The sequence below is a fragment of the Talpa europaea genome (genome assembly GCF_964194135.1).
Source record: "Talpa europaea genome assembly, chromosome: 15".
Classification (NCBI taxonomy): Eukaryota; Metazoa; Chordata; class Mammalia; order Eulipotyphla; family Talpidae; genus Talpa; species Talpa europaea.
Window position 1 is genome coordinate 39,140,801 of NC_140083.1, and position 17,458 is coordinate 39,158,258.

The 17,458-nt window shown below is 46.0% G+C and overlaps 1 protein-coding gene across 1 annotated transcript in view; it reads right to left on the reverse strand.

Moving 5' to 3' along the window:
• Positions 1–17,458, reverse strand: part of FGD4 (FYVE, RhoGEF and PH domain containing 4) — a gene marked incomplete at both ends in the record, with an annotated part of 152,601 nt that overhangs the window by 37,893 nt on the left and 97,250 nt on the right. The window contains 3 exons of the mRNA XM_084255994.1: positions 1,513–2,053; positions 5,840–6,023; positions 13,201–13,349. Of these exons, the coding sequence (XP_084112120.1) occupies positions 1,513–2,053; positions 5,840–6,023; positions 13,201–13,349 (874 nt within the window). The remainder of the gene's footprint in view (positions 1–1,512; positions 2,054–5,839; positions 6,024–13,200; positions 13,350–17,458) is intronic.

Below are 17,458 nucleotides of genomic sequence, written 5' to 3' on the forward strand. Positions count from 1 at the left end.
GTCCTGTCTCTGCTGAGCCGGAGATAACCTTACCCAGCATGACTCACTCCTGCCCGCCCACTGGCTTACTGCAACTTCCCCTGCTCCAGAGTCAGCCTTTTCAATTAATTCAGTAACTGCAGAAAACAAACCTCCTTTGTGCATGTGGGACTTTTCCCTTTGTGCATGTGGGTAAATGAAAACTGTTCCATAAGGTGGACCTCATTGTAAGAGTCCACATCCATCTGTCACCTTGATTCTAGTACTTTAGCATCTTTCTTTTTGATTTTTTGCTTAGGTTAATGTGAGCACCCTAACAAAGCCTAAATAGATTTAGAATATGCATTTGTCATTTACAAATCTTCCCCCTATTGTCAAAATTTCAAGTCTCAACTCTCCTTACATAGATTGTTATTTAATATCCACAGGTGAGACTGAGTGATGGGGCCTTTTTTCTTGTCCTCAGAGACTAAAGCACTTTCCCTTCCAGGGAGCTTTATGATGCATATATTGCATCTTTGATTCCAGAAATTCCAAGTACTTTGTAAAATCCTCATCAATATTTTCACATTGACATGAAAAAAGAATGCAAATGCACTGGTCTTGTTACTGCAAGTGTGTAAAAGTTCCTGCTTCAGCCAGGTAAATGATCAGCCAGGTAAACGATCACCAGGAAAAAGATGACTACTTCTCACAACTAATATTCTGAGACTAGGCAGAAACGCCACCCAGTGGATCCTTGATTCACCATTCCCTTTGGAGAGAGTATGAACTTCCAGGCAGCACAGTCTTGCCTCCAGCTTGCCCCCCTCCCCTGTGCCCACCCATATCTCCTACATCTGGGTATTAACCATGGTGACTTCCTGCACCATTGGACACAACACCAGCTTGGGGGCTGGGCCACTGAATGTCACCCTAGAAAAATCACTTCAGTGTTCTGGGACTCTATCTACTTGAATTGCTGGACTAAGATGATCTTTCAGGAGATTTTTAACGCCAAGATTAGCCAATTCATTGCAAAACTGGGTCTCAGAAAATTAAAAAACTGAAAAGCCTGGGAGGAGTCATAGATATAATCCACTGAGCAATTTGTGAATCCTTCCCTATTCGTGTCCTTACAAGAAACATTTGCTGATGCAAATCCCTCTCCCATCTAGTTCTTTCACTAGGCTGGAAATGTCTAAACAGCAAAGGTTGTACTACCTCCTCTTGCTCATTGGCCCATAAACATTAGGGGAGAAGCCCTGATACCCAGGCCATGCGGGACACCTTCTCCCTCTGTGAGTGGAAACAACAGGTTTGTGGTTTCCTCGATCAAGTTCTCAAGGCTGTTCTGATTCTTGAAATCACAAAAGAGATCAATAGAAACGACATCCAGGAAAAAGCAAAAGCTCGGAAGCTGTTCAGATGGTGTTGCGGTGGGTGGGGGTGGGGGGAGGCTGATTTACGTACGCCCCCGGTGGGTGCTGTGGAGCCTGATTCTCAAACAGCGGAGGAAGAGTGGGGCTTCCCCAACTCTCAGGCTCTACTTACCTTCACTTCAGGGGGCTGGTCCAGCTGGCCCAGATCCAGAGGGTGCTCTCCCTCTTCCCTCTCCTGTGCCGTGGCTTCTGCATGCGTGCTGGCCTCTTCCAGGGGAAGCCCTGGGCCCGCACCTGCAGTCCTGCTGCTCCTGCACACAGCATCTCCTTCTCCTGCACCTGCTTCTCCTACATCTCCCTCACCTGCATCCTGGGTGGTGGGGGATGCAGGGCCTGTGGGGGTATCCTCTCTCTCTCCATTCACGAAGTTCGTATTGAGTGAGGGCTCGGCCGTCTCAGGGGGCATTTCTGGGCTCACACTGGCCTGCTGGTCCTGTTCGTGTTCACTCTGGTCTGGCGCAGCCATCAGGCCGTTAGCCAGGCTGATCGGCTCACCCTGGGCTTGGTCTATGTCATTTTCCTGCTTCTGGGGTACGTGCTTGGGGGACAGCTTGTGTTGAGGGGTGCTGGTCAACCCAGGCCTCCCGGGGGTCTTCGGGGCACTCAGGCTCACTGCAGACTCCTTCTTCAGATCACTGAAAGTTGATAATGAGCTAAAAGATAAAACACAAGGAGGTGTGAAGATGTTGGTGTGGACAAGTTCTAGGAAAAAAAGCATTTATTTCAGCTGAATGGGAGCTTTGATGAAGACACTGCCCCAAGTGAGGGCTTCAGTCTCAAAGTGTCATCTGCACTAATGGGCGGGGAGATACCTGTACTTCACCTATAGGATCTGGGGCACCTCCTTGGGCTATTCATCAGGTGACAAGTTAGTATAGACTGAGATGTGAGAAGAACCAAATTTTGACTCTTTTAACATTTTAAACGTAGTTATCATCAGCCCTAATTTATGAACAAGTCAGCAACCAAAGACTGTTTCTGTTTGGTGAGCAGAACACATAGTCTCGAAAACTCGGTCACACGTTGCCAAAACTTTCCTTACTGAACGTCTGCTTCGGTGGCAGAGGCCACATTTAGAGGCTGGTCCACACATTTCCCGGTGACCCTGCCTATGCCTCTGAGATTCTACTCGGCTCTGGCCCCAGGGCAGAGCCTCAATTAATCCAGGATTCCAGCGGGAGAGAGGCATGAAAGTCAGAGCTGCAGTCTGGGAGATTCCTTTGCCCTAATGAGGAAGAAAAATGGATATGGTGCAGACGTGCCTGTCTCATTCTGTGCTCGTCCCAACGCTGGGTCTGCTCTCAGCCGCTGGACACCCAAGTGTGAAGAACAGTGGTCAGGGGCTGTGGCCATGATCACAGCAGCTCAGTCGCCGCAGTGGACGTTGATCAAGTGCCAGAAAGTCCACTCTGTTCTTGCACTGGTCACCGGCCCTCACTTGAGACGCTGAGGGCGGAAGCTTACAGTGTGACCAGCAGGTCCCATGGCATGATAAAAGTCAGGGTTCTAGCCAGGGTAAAGGGAGGAGGGGGGAGGCTGCACAGGGCAATGCAGGGGCAAGGTCTTCTCCCTCAGTCCCTCCCCTGATGTGGCTGATCCAGACCAGAGAACGAAACAGGAAACAACAACAGACACCGAGAAAGCAGAGGGGATGAGACAGAGCAGAGCGCAGCACCCTTCACACATCAGAGCTGCAGGTAGCTGTCAAGGCCTGTGAGTATGGCAGCTCCGGCACTGACACCTGCCTGTAAGTGGCGTCTAGACACATCCTAAGCAGCCCTCGCAGACCCAAGCAACCACCCTTGCCCGGCCCATGTCAGTGTTCAGAGCAGCTCAGAGACCCTCTGCACCTGGGAACCTGGCTCTGGGCTAGCTCAGGGGTTTTGGAGGAGTCTGCTTTGGATGAGAGCCAGGACCTTAAGTCACACTCGGGGGGCACATGGTGTGGGGTCAGGTAGGGAAAAGATGGGGAGGGAAAATTGTTAAAAAGCAGTGGCTGAACCAACACGAACAGATTCCTGCTGCTTTGTGGATGCCAAACCTCGGGGGAAAAGCAGCTGTGCAGTGTCCAGGGAGAAACGATGTTCATTTTGTGGGAAAATGCTATCTACTTCTTTCTAAAATCCTGAAATCCTGCACAGTTTAAAACCACTAGTATCTCTCACTGTCAAAAAAGAAAAAGCTGAAAGCTATAAAAAAAAAAAGGAAAAAGAAACCACAGTGAAAAATAAATACAGAAACACCCTCTAATGACTCATCTTTATGGAGCAGGGAGGGGCCTTGGGCACAGCAAAGACCAAGACCGTGAAGCCAGGGAAGGTGGCTACACCGAGATTAGCTCTGACTTCACTGGAGCGGACGCTAGTCCCTACTGTCCTTCACCACAGTGACACAGCCTAGAGAATCGTCCCCGTTCCATAAAACACTAATGTAACCATTAAAAGCTGGGACATGACCCAAAATCCACATTGCAGGCACGAGACATCACTTGACAGGAAATGCCAACTGCCCATCGAAGCCCAGAGTGAGGGCCACGAGCCCTCACACCCCCGCAGGGCCCGTGCCCCTGGCCACATCTTGCTCAGGGCACGTGACGGCTCTTCTCCCTGGCAGGGGGCCCTGTGGCAGGACCTCCCTTTACCAGAGACACCAGAAGACTCATCCTGCATTCTGCCCACACCCAGAACAGGCCGCTTAACATATTGGGAATTACAGCACATCTCTCTGAGACCAAACCTTTCAACTTTGAATCAAAAATGACTTTGAATTTTGCAAAGTCTGAGTAAGTAAAAGAACACTGATATTAATAAGTGGGAAATCTGTGCATGTTTTGTGTACAGAGAGTGCGTTCCAAACTGTGTGGAACCTGGCACTAATGACCCGCTGTGGACCCACGTGCTAGCTGGCGCTGTAGAAGCAGGCCCATCCCTCCAGGCATCAGGCAGGCCCTGGACTAAGCCCTGGGACCTGCCAAGAGGAAGGGAGGCTCCCTGTGCGGCCAAGTCAGCCTTAAGCAGAATTAGATGATTTTAGTAAAGGTTACTATCATTTAAGATAAGAGAGGTATTAAAAACACTACTTCAGAGGAGACATGCAGTAAATATTTATGACCCAAGTTCCCACAATTGATTGGGAATGAAAAATGAAGACAGGCCTCTGCAAGACTTTCCCCCAGGACATGAATAAATAAGAGATTCATTTTAAACCAGCAATGCTGCAGGTTAGTGTCTGGGCACAAGTTCCAGAAGATTCTAACTATACTTTCAAGCTATGGCCCGTTACATGAATAAAAAATCCCCCCGATAAATAATAAAATCACCTAAGAAAAAAACATTCCCTGATATTATACTGGGATCAATGGAAACACTAGACTTTCAGGGTAAAAGGGCAGTTAAATATATTTCTGTTTAGTTATATACAGGTATTTTTGTGACATAAAAATCTTTCTGAGAAAAAACTTTTATATTTTATTTGAGGGATGAGAAGTGTAAGAAAAAACAACTGAGGGTCATCTAACTTAGGGGTTATTTTTCTGTAAATGGGAAAGACAATATTGCGTCTTTGAATGAAATGCCAGGACTAAGGACTATGAAATTACAGCTAATAAAGTGAAACTTGGAAAGACTTTTACTCTGGCATCACAGAAGTAGTGTATGGGAACTTGGGGCGGGGGCCTGAGTGTGCACAGCAGACCCAACACGGTATCCAGCCAGTGAGGGTGAGCACTGCACACACAAGTGCACATACACCACGCACATATAGACAGCAGAACCACACATGCCAAACACACATATACACCACACATGCGCCACACATATACACACCACACAGCGATACATGCCACACACCACACATGCCACAAGACATACCATACACATTCAACACACCACACAAACACATGCCACATGCATACCACACACCATGCACACCACACTATACATGCCACACACATACATGCCGTGCACACATCACACAAATCACATACCACACAGATACACATACACAACATACATATACATGCCACATACACACATGACAGACATGCCACACACATCACACACATACACACCACACACATCACACACACGTACACCACACAGACATATACACAGTGAGAAACAAGGAGAGAGGTGACCGCTTGCCTGCACACTGACCCCAGGGGCCAGCAGCACAGCCCACAGGACACACAGTATAAACAGCTGAGCGTGTCTGTAGGCCCGTGGGGACACCACCTGAGCCCAGCGCTGCACACAAGTAAAGCACAGAGTGACCACTTACATCAGGATGAGATCAGATGTCTCAAATCCACTCTTCCAGGCCTACTAACCCCAGAAAGTGCAAACACAGTATTTTGGATATAGAAAATCCATGATGCTATCATCTTGCTCAGAAACCCACTTTCCTCTCCCTCTGCCTCGTGGCAGGAAGGGGGGGCTCACCTGCCCCCCTCGAAGCGACTGATGAGGTCAGACACCTTGCTGGGCTTTTCCTTTGAAACACGAGAAGCTGCAGCAGTTTGCACTCCCTCCATCCTTGGTTTTGCGCCAGATGAAGCTTTGTGCCTGGGGGGCTGGCAGCTATCGCCCAAAGGTAAATTCTGCAGATGTAATGGCTTTGGAGGCACTGTAGAAAAAGAATGATGGGCATCAGCATTTCACAATATTCTGATCCTTAACAATAAAAACTCTGGTGTTCTGGGTATAAGAACCTTCAATACTATCAACCTTTATAATGGGGCCTGTCAAATTAATACTGGACTTGGCCAAGGGGCTTGTATCTCTTTCTCTCCTGGACATTTGCTCTGGGTCCAGTGGAAATCCCATCTCCAAAATTCCAGGGGTTCTTTTAATGTGAAGTCATTTAAAATCATCAATATTGAGCATCGAGGGATCAACACAGCACTGTGACATTGCAAACTCTGAGAGGCGACACAATCACTTATCTTAACAAAGGAAAGAAAGCACAGCCCCTGACAGAATTTCCAGAGACACACTGCTCACTGAAAAAATGGGTTTTGTAATAATAGAGCCATCTCGATACAGCAGGATCCAGAGCTGGTAAGTCAAATGGGGACGTCAACCAAACAACAAGCACACATGTTGATGTGTTAACAGGACAGCTTCCCATTTAACAAAAACACCCCGTCTCACCTAAGCATAGACAAAAGTCATACATGTACAGTCCAGTGAGGTAGATAGCAATGTCACTTCTTAGAGACTTAGGGAGGTCACTGGTCAGCCCACGGTGATGAGAGTCACCTGACCTTAGGACTGGCTCTGGGCCCCACCGTGTCTGTCACGGGCACTGCTCCTGGCCATGAAGCCACAAAGGGGTCCATGCGAGTCCCAGGATTACCTCCTCCCACCTTTGCAGCTAGCCAGCATCAACACACCCCAGATCTCTGGTTGACTTCTTTGTCCTTCACTCAATTAATAGGAAAGGAACAGATCATTTCCCCAAATGTTAAAACCTCTAAGGAATTTTCCTAGGAGATAAGATTCTGTGGATGGGTCTATCTCTGATGTCATAAGCGAGTCATCACTTCAAGGATTACTCCAACATCATTTTTATCTATAGAATGACATCGAAGGGCCTCCCCTGGTGAGCGCAGCACTATAAAGCTGTCTGCAGCCTCTGCAGCGCGGGTTCTATCCCAGCCAGCCAGTGAGATACCCACATAATGCAGCAGACCTCTCCTGTCTCACCCACTGCTCCCCTCAGCAGTGTATTTCAGTCAGTCTGCCTGTTCTGTTCCCCACCTCTGTCTCTGGTGAATCCTCTCGCCCTCCCACACATCTGGTCTGTACCCCGGTTCTTGGTTCTTGTATGCAACGTATGTATGTAACAACAACAACAACAACATCAAAATGTAACAATGTGCATGTGTTTTTCTGTAAGTAATTTTAACACATCAAGTTGAAGCACATCCCCTTTTTTTTCTTTGTTTTAGACCCTTCTCTTCTGGAAGAAAGGTCAGGAATCCTGTCTCCTCCCAATTATGCCTCATCCCTCCACCAAACACCCTGGATCTCAGTGATCTCATCTCTTCTATAAACCCAGGAGCTGACAGCTGTGTGCTGCCCACTGGCCTCACTGCTTCTGTCCAGTTATCAGTTCTTACAGAGAATAAAAACATGGGTTACAATTATCAACAGGTATAACAATTAATTTGCCTCACACCCTTTCAATACATGAAAACAGGATGGGGAGTGCTTAAAACCATCATGTGCTATTTGGTCATTTTATGGGAAAATATTCTGTGCAGAGCAGACATGTACCAAAATAGCAAACCAGAACCCACACCATGAAAATAGTCTCAGAAACAGGGTTAATATCAACACCTCTAATGAGGAAATTGAAAGAAGTGAATCTGTTCTTTGTGACGGCGTGGTGAGGTGGTCATAAAATAACTTGCCCTTGCATTTTGCACACACAGCATTCCTTATATTATCACCTGCCAGGCATTTATTATGTGTCAGACACAGTTGGGAGCTCGACAGCCTCAAATAAAATGATTCAGCTTGGCCAATTCTCACGTGACTCGCCTGCCTGCACCCCTGTCCTGCCAGTCTCACCAACTCTCATACACCTGGTGCACCTTCTCTCCAGAGTGCTAGTGAGAAAGCATCAGTGGCTGATGCAGAGTAAGCAACATTAAACAGCACATAGGCCTCATAAGCTGGGGCTCTGGGAGGGTGAGTGCAGGTTTGCCCTGATCACAATGACATTTACCCACAGAGAATGGGAAAATATGTTGCTTTCATGAAGGAATGTTCTAGAAAGGTGGCAGTCTATTTAATGATGCATGGCCAGTGGGCACAGACGCTCCAGGAGCACAGAGGAGGCTTATGCCGTCCTGGGAAGCAGTGGGGTTGTGCTCACATTAAATAAAAGGGTGCAGGGACATGGCCAAGACAGGACCCCAAGTGGGTCGAGAACAGCTGACCTTCAGGAGCACTGTCTCAGGGAAATTCTGTCCCTTTCATCATCATTTATAAGTGTTAGAAAAATAATACTTTGCTCAAAGAGTAAAGTTCAATGAGTGAAAAAGGGCCCCCTCTCTCTGTAGGTCAACATTTCCACCTCCTTTCTGGATGGTTTCAGGGTGTCTACCAGGGTGCTTGTGCCTAAAATCCTGCTCCCTGGTGGCACAGGGTTAAGATGCAACCTATGAAGCTCACCGCAGCCACTGCAGCATGAGTTCCATCCCTGGCCAAGGAGGTGACCCACATAGCGCATCAAAACTCTCCTGACTCGCCTACTAGTCACCTCAGCAGTGTATTTCAGTTGATCTACCTGTTCTGTTCCCCACTCTGTCTCTAGTGAATCCTCTCACCCCCCAAAACTCTGGCCTGTACCCCAATTCTTGTATGTATAAATAAATAATCTTAAAAAAAATTCTGCTTACAGCCTCCCCATGCCTGCTCGCCCTCCAAGTCTCCCACTTCTGTTGACAGCAGAATCTCCCAGGTCTATTTCTTTCACCAGGTTGGAAACATTTGAAAAGAATTGTACCATCTCCTCTTGCTCATTAGCCCATAAGCATTAGGGGAACAGCTCTGATACCCAAAGCCATGTAGGACACCTTCTCCCTCCATGAGTGGAAACAATAGGTTTGTGGTTTCCTCGATCAAAGTCTCCAGGCTATTCTGATTCTCAAAATCACAACCGAGATCAACAGAAACAACACCTGGAAAAAAGCGCATAACATCCCTGGGAGGGCAGGGCTGGAAGCTTCCAAACAAGGACCATCACCTGGCCCATCCCTCAGCCTCCCGCGCCTCTCGGGAGCAGGTGCTGGAGGCAGGATGATGTCGTGTTCTGTTCCCTGAAGGGAGTGACAACCTCATACCCGTTCTCAAGCATGCAGCTCCTTCCCTCTGCCATTACCCTCCTTCATGTGACTATTGACAGCCGCCTATGGGGATATGACTCCTGTCAACCTCTTCCCCTCCTCTCTGCACCCCTATCTGTCCTAGTCTCTCAGGTCCTTGACCCCCACACCTCAGAGCGAATCTCCGTACCCACAGCAGACACACACAGGGTACGAGGCCGCGCACTTGAGAAGGGGACAACACCGGCTGCTTGTGTGAGCTTCTTGAGATGGACAACGCAAACACTGATCTATTGTTGTGTCAACAAGAATTTGAGAGGTTCAGGCGCAGTGGGCAAGAGTGACTGACAGAGCAGTGATGCCCAGGGTGTGAGATGGGGACTCTTGGCTGATATCACTTTAAAATGATTGATTTAATCGTTAGTGAGTCTCTCAAATAGGATGTGCAAGATAACCGAAAATGAAAAGAGGAACTAATTGCTGGCTGAAGTTTGGGGATTAGAAGCAGATTTTGATCACTCATTGTACTGACTATGAAAAATACTAGTTTTGTTATAGAGCAACCCCGATATTAAACGGGTTCCTGGCTGTGGGTCCTCACCCGCGCTTTAAAGGGACTTATGAATACTCTACTACAGACACACACAAAAGGGTTAATAAAAGGTTTATTTACAAGAGAAAAAGAAATAAGGAAAATGTACAACTCAGGGAGAAAATAGGGAAATAAAGTCTTTAATGCGCCCTACCCGATCCGCCGACCTGGAAACCCAAAGTCACTCTCAGAGCTGGCCGGATGCTGCAAGCTGGCGGAGAGCCAAAAATGGGGGATCCCCAAAGCCCACGTGTCTGCCTTTTGTATCCACCTGGCTGCTTAACCCCACCCTCCGGTCCCAGCCACCTTCCCTTTGGTGGTGATGGGATTTGGAGTTCCCAGTGTCTTTGGCTTTGACCTGGGGTGGGGGTGGAGTCCACAAAGCCTGTATGGAATTTGCTTTGGGACATCCTTTTCCCCCTAACAGTTTCATATATAGCTACATCACTACAGGAAAGTGCCCATGGCGCATACACAGCTGCATTACTGTGGCGGCAGGTGGAAGAGGTTTAAATACATTTACTGAAATTATTCAATTAATAAAGCGACTTTCCAAGATCAAGAAACTTTTGTCAACATTTTTGTTCAGTGGTGAGAAGGGAGCTTTATTAGAAATTAACCAAAATGGAGACTGTAGTGAAGCAAAGCTCCCAAGACAAACAGGAGGATTGGCTGTGGTTGCTGAGGAAGTTATTCTGAGTCACGTCCAGCAAGAGAGGAACGAGGCGGGGAGAGCAGTGAACAAGAAGGAAGATGTGTAGGGGCTGTTCAGTGATGTGTTTGACTGGAAGGACGGGTATGAAGTGAATAAACCATTGTTTCCCAGAGCCTTAGGGTATTTTCTGAGGCCAAACAAGCCTCAGCTATTGAAGGAGACATTTCAAAATCTACAGGCTCCAATTTAGATTCAAATGCAAGATTATCTAATCTCTCATCTAAAGTACAACTCCTTTAGCCTTTTAAAAAGTGCAGTTCTTCAAAATTATTTCTTATTTGGACAATAATAAATGACAACATAAACCTGTTATTACTCCAGAAACATCATTTGGTAATCACCAGGAGCAAAGGTGTTATTTCTCCTTTGAAACTCATCCAAATAAATTGTAGCTATGATGTTATTAGCTCCCCACAGGAGAAAAACAAACAAGATATAATCACAGCTCCTCTTAGGATCAGATTAGAGCTCTCAAACTATTGACATTTTGAGCTAGATAATTCTCTGTCTTGGGGAGGGTCTGACCTGGGCATTGCAGACTGCAGAGCTGTGTCCTGGACCTCTTACCCACTGAGGCCAGCGGCAGCTCCTGCAAGTTGTGCCAAGCAAGAAGTCTCCAGTGTGTGTGCATTGTGGGTGGGGGGTGGATGGGCAGTGACTGTCTCCAGAACCGCTAAGCTAGAATAGTCTTCGTTAAATTACAACCACACAGTAATGAATCTTGAAGCCTCAGCTTCTGCCCTCCCATCACTTGGAAGGGTTTTGCAATGAATGGGGCAAAGATGTTGGGGGACAGTCCCTTGCTCTGCACAGGAAATCCCTGTGGCCATCCTCTTTCTTCTTGTCCTCTTATGGGACTGGAGAGATTAAACATAGCTTCTCACCCCAAAGGTTACACCAGGGTAACACTTAGGATGAGTCAGTAAGCAGGGCCCAAATGCCAGGTTATAAACAGAGAATGGTGGAAACGAAATAGAGGTGATGAGGTGCTGGAACCCTCATTCAACATGATTCCCAATGCCTGCCCTGCCGTGAGCTATACAGGGATGCCGGGTGCCTGCATCTGGGATGCCCAGAGGGTGGTGGGCAGTGGGGCTGTGGAGTGGGAGGGTCAGGCTTGAGAGGGAGGTTAACGCTTTAAAAGATTTTAACGTTAAAATAAGACTAAAGCGCTCTGTGTGATGCATCTGTTACCTAGAAACATTTCTTGAAGTTATGTAAAACTATGTATTAACCCCTCTTCACGACAGGAAGTAAATGTGTATTTCACTAGCAATATGTTGACTTTACCATAACTACAAAAAAGCACAAGTGAGGTCAAGTGCTGTTTTCCTAAAAATTCCAAATATTCTGGCACAGAGCAGCTCGGGAAGGACACTGATAGGATTTATCCCAATTAGCCCTGGGAAACAGTGAGCTGACAATGCATCTTTGCAAAAAAAAAAAAAAAGACTTTTTTCAATAATGAAATTCTTGATTTTGATTTGGGCAATTATCTAAAATGGAACTGTATTTGTCTTTTATAGTCTCACCTCATACTTGATCTTTAGAGGCTCAGATGGAACAGGATGGAAATTTCATACTTTACAAATAGAAGGGCTTAAATCATAATAAAAAATTTTCTGTTTATAGTGATGTCACTGGTATAAGGAGGAGTAAGTTGTAAGAGAAAAGGTGATAAATTCCCAAATGAAGTATTCATTCAAATGACCAGTGACCTGTCTTTGCTTGATGGCCATGCCCTCATGCCACCCACAGAGGTAGCAGTAAGAGCCAAGGGATCCCAAATTCTGGAAGGTTCCATTTTAAAGCAAGAATAATGACATTCTGATAATACATTCTGTATAACTCTTTTTTCCCTCTGCAGGAACAGGAAAGAGACCAAGGTAAATGAAATATAAAATAAAGCAACTAGAAATAGATTATCCAGAGACTAGTAATTCTGAAAATGCCTAGTATTGTTTCTTGGCTGACTGTCCAGCATTTGGTCAGAAGGGAAGTCCACTGGGAAGGAACTGCCCCCTGGTGTGGTTCTGGATGCATTTCCAAAGGCTCTATCACTGTGCTACTCAGAGTTAACCCCAGTTGCCTAGAAATTCATTTGTAAGAAGAAACAGTCACTGCCACTGGGGATTCCCCCAGCACAGCATATCCCTCTGGTGACTGTCCAATTCCTGAAGGGAGGGAGGGCTTGGGAGCCACTCATTTAGGAGCCTCTTCAAGCCACAGTTACTTAGTAACACAGACTCACATTCTTGCTTGCTAAGCGCCATTTCAGAATTGTGTCCCCAGGTCTGCAACACCTAGCAAGTCAGAGGACTTTCTGACAGGTCTTGTGAGGTCACTGGCTGGACACAAGCAGGAAGGGCCCACACTCTCCATTGGGGCAATATGAGCAATTGCAGCTGTGGGTTAGCAGCCATCTCTGAGCCACACACTTGGTGTGTCACCAGCAGGGTGAATGCCTGACACTGCTGAGCCCAGACTTACTCTCCTCTTGAGAAGATAAACATGCCCAGTTTCTTCTACTTATAGCTGGAGGCCTTGGAAGTCATCTTTCTCCTAGGGAGCCTCCCTTGATGAACAAAGCACCAACCTGATAAACACACACACACACACACACACACACACACAAAACAAAAACCACGCCACCTCGTACCTTGTGGCTTTGGACTTGCAGCTGGGTGTTTCGCTGGCGTGTTTCCATTTATTCCCTGAGCCTCTTCAACAGATACATTCTGATCCACCAGTGTGGTCGTGCTGTTGCTTAGACAAGGTGGGTCGATGGCGATCTTTGGACAGGTACTGCTGCCTGCAGAGCACAAAGAGAAAGGGCAGGTGAGCCCAAGAGGGGAGGGCAACCAGTCTTATGTCTTCGATTTCTCTTTACCCCATAAAGCTGAAACAGTCTCAGTTATAACATGAAGCACAGAACTACTTTCCCACATGTGCTGGCCTTGATGAAGAGCATTTCTGGAAAGACCTTGTCCCACTTGCTTAAGAAACCTTACAATGCAGGCTGATGGGACAGATACACACACACACACAATGCAGGCTGAAGGGAGACACACACACACACACACACACACACACTCAGGCCAGGCCTCGGAAAGGGCAGCGCACAGCTGCTGTGACCCCAGCAGAGCAGAGGACAGGCCTGGCACTAATCTGTTAAAAGCTTCCTTCCAGCCTCCAGCCGCTCGCCAGTCATTGTGTGACTCAAAGAACAAAGAGGTGAGCATCAATGTGACAGCTGACATGAAGAATCTAGAAGAGTGGATGGCTCAGAAGTAGACAAATAATCACCCCCAGCCCCCACTCACCAGCTTATTCAGATTCCAAACCAACACACATAAGCTAGGGAGACCCACATTCTCCCCCAAAGAATCATGACATTATATAGCAGGCATACTCTTACTTATTTACAACTCAAACCCCCCAAATCCTCTTTAAGGCACCGAAATCCATCATGTGATGTAGAGGGTGGAGATAAGGTCAATTTTCGTTGGAATTCTGATCTAAGAAAGTTGAATTTCATTTTAAGAAATCATATACCAATGTTTGCTCTTTATACTCAATATTAAATTTCTCTTTCTTCTAGCTGACATGGTGATATTAACAACAGACTAGACCCTGCTAGAGAAGAAACTTTTGCCAGGGAGTTCACTGTCACTAAAAAGTGCATGCCATTGAAACAGAGAATTAGTATAGAAACAGAGAATTTTATTCTTAGGGAATCCAAACAGCTAGAAGAGAACTATTACAAACAAAAAGATATCTAGAAAGAGAAACTTGATTCAAATCAAGAAAAGCTAATAAAAACTAATCAACTTCTTACTTAGTAAAAAAAAAAGTATCTTATTTGATTATTACAAAGGATTGATTAAAAACCATATTACTGCTGCTGTTTTCTGGGCACCCCTTAAAATGTATCTAGGCAAAATAAAAATCAGAAGACAGTAACAGTTCCAAGCATCGCTGGAGAAGTTACTAGACACTGCTGCGTGAAATAGGCAAAGTATATCCCTAAAATCCACAGTGTAATCTCCACTCAGCCTTTTAGGGGCATTAGGATATTTGTTCCCCAGTGATCCCAAGGGCGGATGAGTATCCTGAAGGCCACCTGCTAGGGTTAGTGAAGGATGACGACCTTGGGAGAAAACCAATAAGAAGTCACAGGCCAGGAAGCGGTGAAACAACCAGACAAGCAACAATGTAGCTTTAGAGTCCATTTATAGCAACAAAACTGTTGACATAAAGATGGAGGGGCAGCTAACAGGTTCAAAGAGAATACAAATTAAATTGAACCTTTTAAAAAGGGCCTCTCTAGTGGCACAAGGGGTTAAACACAGCACTGTGAAGGTATTAGCAGGCTCTGCAGCACTAGTTTGATGCATTGCTGGCCACATGGTGCGGCAGACCTCTCCTGACTCACCTGCTGCTCCCCTCAGCAGTGGATTTCAGTCTGCCTGCTCTGTTCCCCACTCTGTCTCTGGTGAATCCTCTCACCCCTGCACCTCTGGCCTATACCCCAGTTCTTATACACATAAATAAATAAATCTTTAAAAAAGAAAAGAAAAGTAGACCCCCACAGTTACATAATAGGGACTAAAACTACTTTTGCCTATTTAGAAACAAAACTTATCCTGAATAAATAATTTGAAGTAAAAAACTAAGTACTTGATTTTTGGGAAATTTTCAGGGTCCGAGGGATCTTACCAGAATCAGATTTACCAGAAATCTCTCATGTGGATGTGCCCAAATGCTACCAGCATACGACTAAACACACACCCATTTTCTTGTAAAATATTAATTAAAGCTAGGGTTATCATTTTACCAGCAACACTAAGTCCATAACCAGAAATGTGCTTTCACATTAGTGTTCAACACTTGTCTCTAAACTTCAGCCACTATCACGAACCATGAAAATATGGGAGAAGAAATGGGAAACACATTTTTTAAAAGAGTTGTTTAAGAGGAAAAAAGCAATGACAAGCATTTGTGAGAGCTGGTCTGTGGCTCCAAAGCCAAAGGCATTTGCTCCCCTGCTCACAGCTGGAGGTCAGAAGCATGGTGCAGAGGATGTGCGCCCAAAGCAGCACATCCCACCAAGCCAGTGATGAACCAGGGCCGCAGATGCCAGCAGTAACAGCCAGACTTCTGCTTGTTTGTGACCTGCTCGCCTGCCCGGGGTTTGCAGCATGAGATTTGGAGACAGTCCCTGTTTGGGTGATGATTGCATAAGAGTGAGTGGAAACCAAGATTGTAACCAGATGGCCCATCCATTCAGGAAATGTTATATTAACTAAGGAGGTTTTCAGATCCCAATTTAACAAGCACCGGCAGGAGTGATTCACAGTTGTCTTGGGCATATATATGACTAATCACCTCAAGTCTGCACTGGGGTGTCCTATTTCAATGCCATCTCCTCCTAGGGACTGGACATCTTTTTAGCTGCTGCATACTTCTGAGTGGCTGCCTTACGCTTGAGAGCTGTGTCTCCCGTAAACAATGTCTAGACACAAGCTAACTCCAGTGGCTCCCCAGATACTTCCGTTCTTCCAGTGCGTCTTTGCTGCTGGAGAGGCCCTCAGGCTCCGTGTTCATTCATCCATCATGACGCTATGAAGGAGATGAGCCCTCTGATTGGTTAGGGTGACTTCTGTCCCCTACTTGCAAATATTTGTGTTGAAGATGATATGACAAATCATCCTCAACTGGTTATTGGCATCTTAAGGCTGGGCTTTCTCTCTGGCCAACCATCCTCAAGCACAGTCCTCTCAGCTCCCTGATTCTGCTCCTCATTGCTGCCAGTATGACCGTGACCTCAGCTCACGTCTTTCTGGCCTGGCTGTTGGCCAGGACTACACTGCCTCACCCGATCACATCCTCTCTGCCACTGCATCACAGCTTAGCCCAGCAGGTCATGATGGTCTCAATTCTCTGGGACAAAAGCTACTGGATTTAAGATCTATTGGATTAAAGAAAAGTTGTTTTCCAGGGAAGATGGTCTTTTTAAAAGCACGTGTCCAGAAGTCAAGAGACACTTATAAACTCACATTATTCCAATTTCTATAATTGTAAAGAGATACAGAATCAACATTAATGAAACTTATAACAACTCAGTTGACACTGGAATAATTGTAGAGTTACAGAACAGTTGCACCCAGGCTCCCATAGGCTTGCATTGTCTACAGCCAAGGTGTGTTTATCACAACTAAGGATTTAATATTAGTACAGTAGTCCTTACCAGTTTCCCCACTGACATGCTTTCTCTGCCACAGGATCCAACCAACATGAGGCATTTATTTAGTTCTCATCTGAGTATGCCTGTCATGAACGTTTATCAGGCTTTGCTTGTCTTAAGTGAACTCGCACTCCTGAAGAGTAATATGGTATTTTGCAGACTGTCCCTTCAATTAGATTTCTCTATTTTCTCATGGTGGGACAAGGTTTCTAGGTGTGGAGAGAGAACAGCCCCAAGGAGGTGCCCATCACTGAGTTCCACCACTGCGTGACATGAATGTAATTATCACATGAAGCTGACCTTAGGCCCCAGGTAAGGTGGAGTCTGCCAGGTTTCTCCCTGGAAAATATTTGACTTGTTAGAAGATCTTTTTTTGAACAGTCCTTTCCTATTATCTCTTCACAAGCTTGACCATTTTCTTCTCTAGACTCTGGACAAGGGTCCTATCTCTCACATACTCTCTAAAATGCCCACATCAAGAGATCAGCCACACTTTGCTTTCTCAAATAAAATGATTAACACTATAAAACTCATGGTTTACAATTCTTTTCCCCAGGGAAACGAATCACAGCCAGGAAATTTATCCGAGAACACAATCTCGGTTTCCCAAACTTCTACAGCACAGTCATAAATTTTCCAGAAAAAGAAGCAAAATGTACAGGGCCTCAGA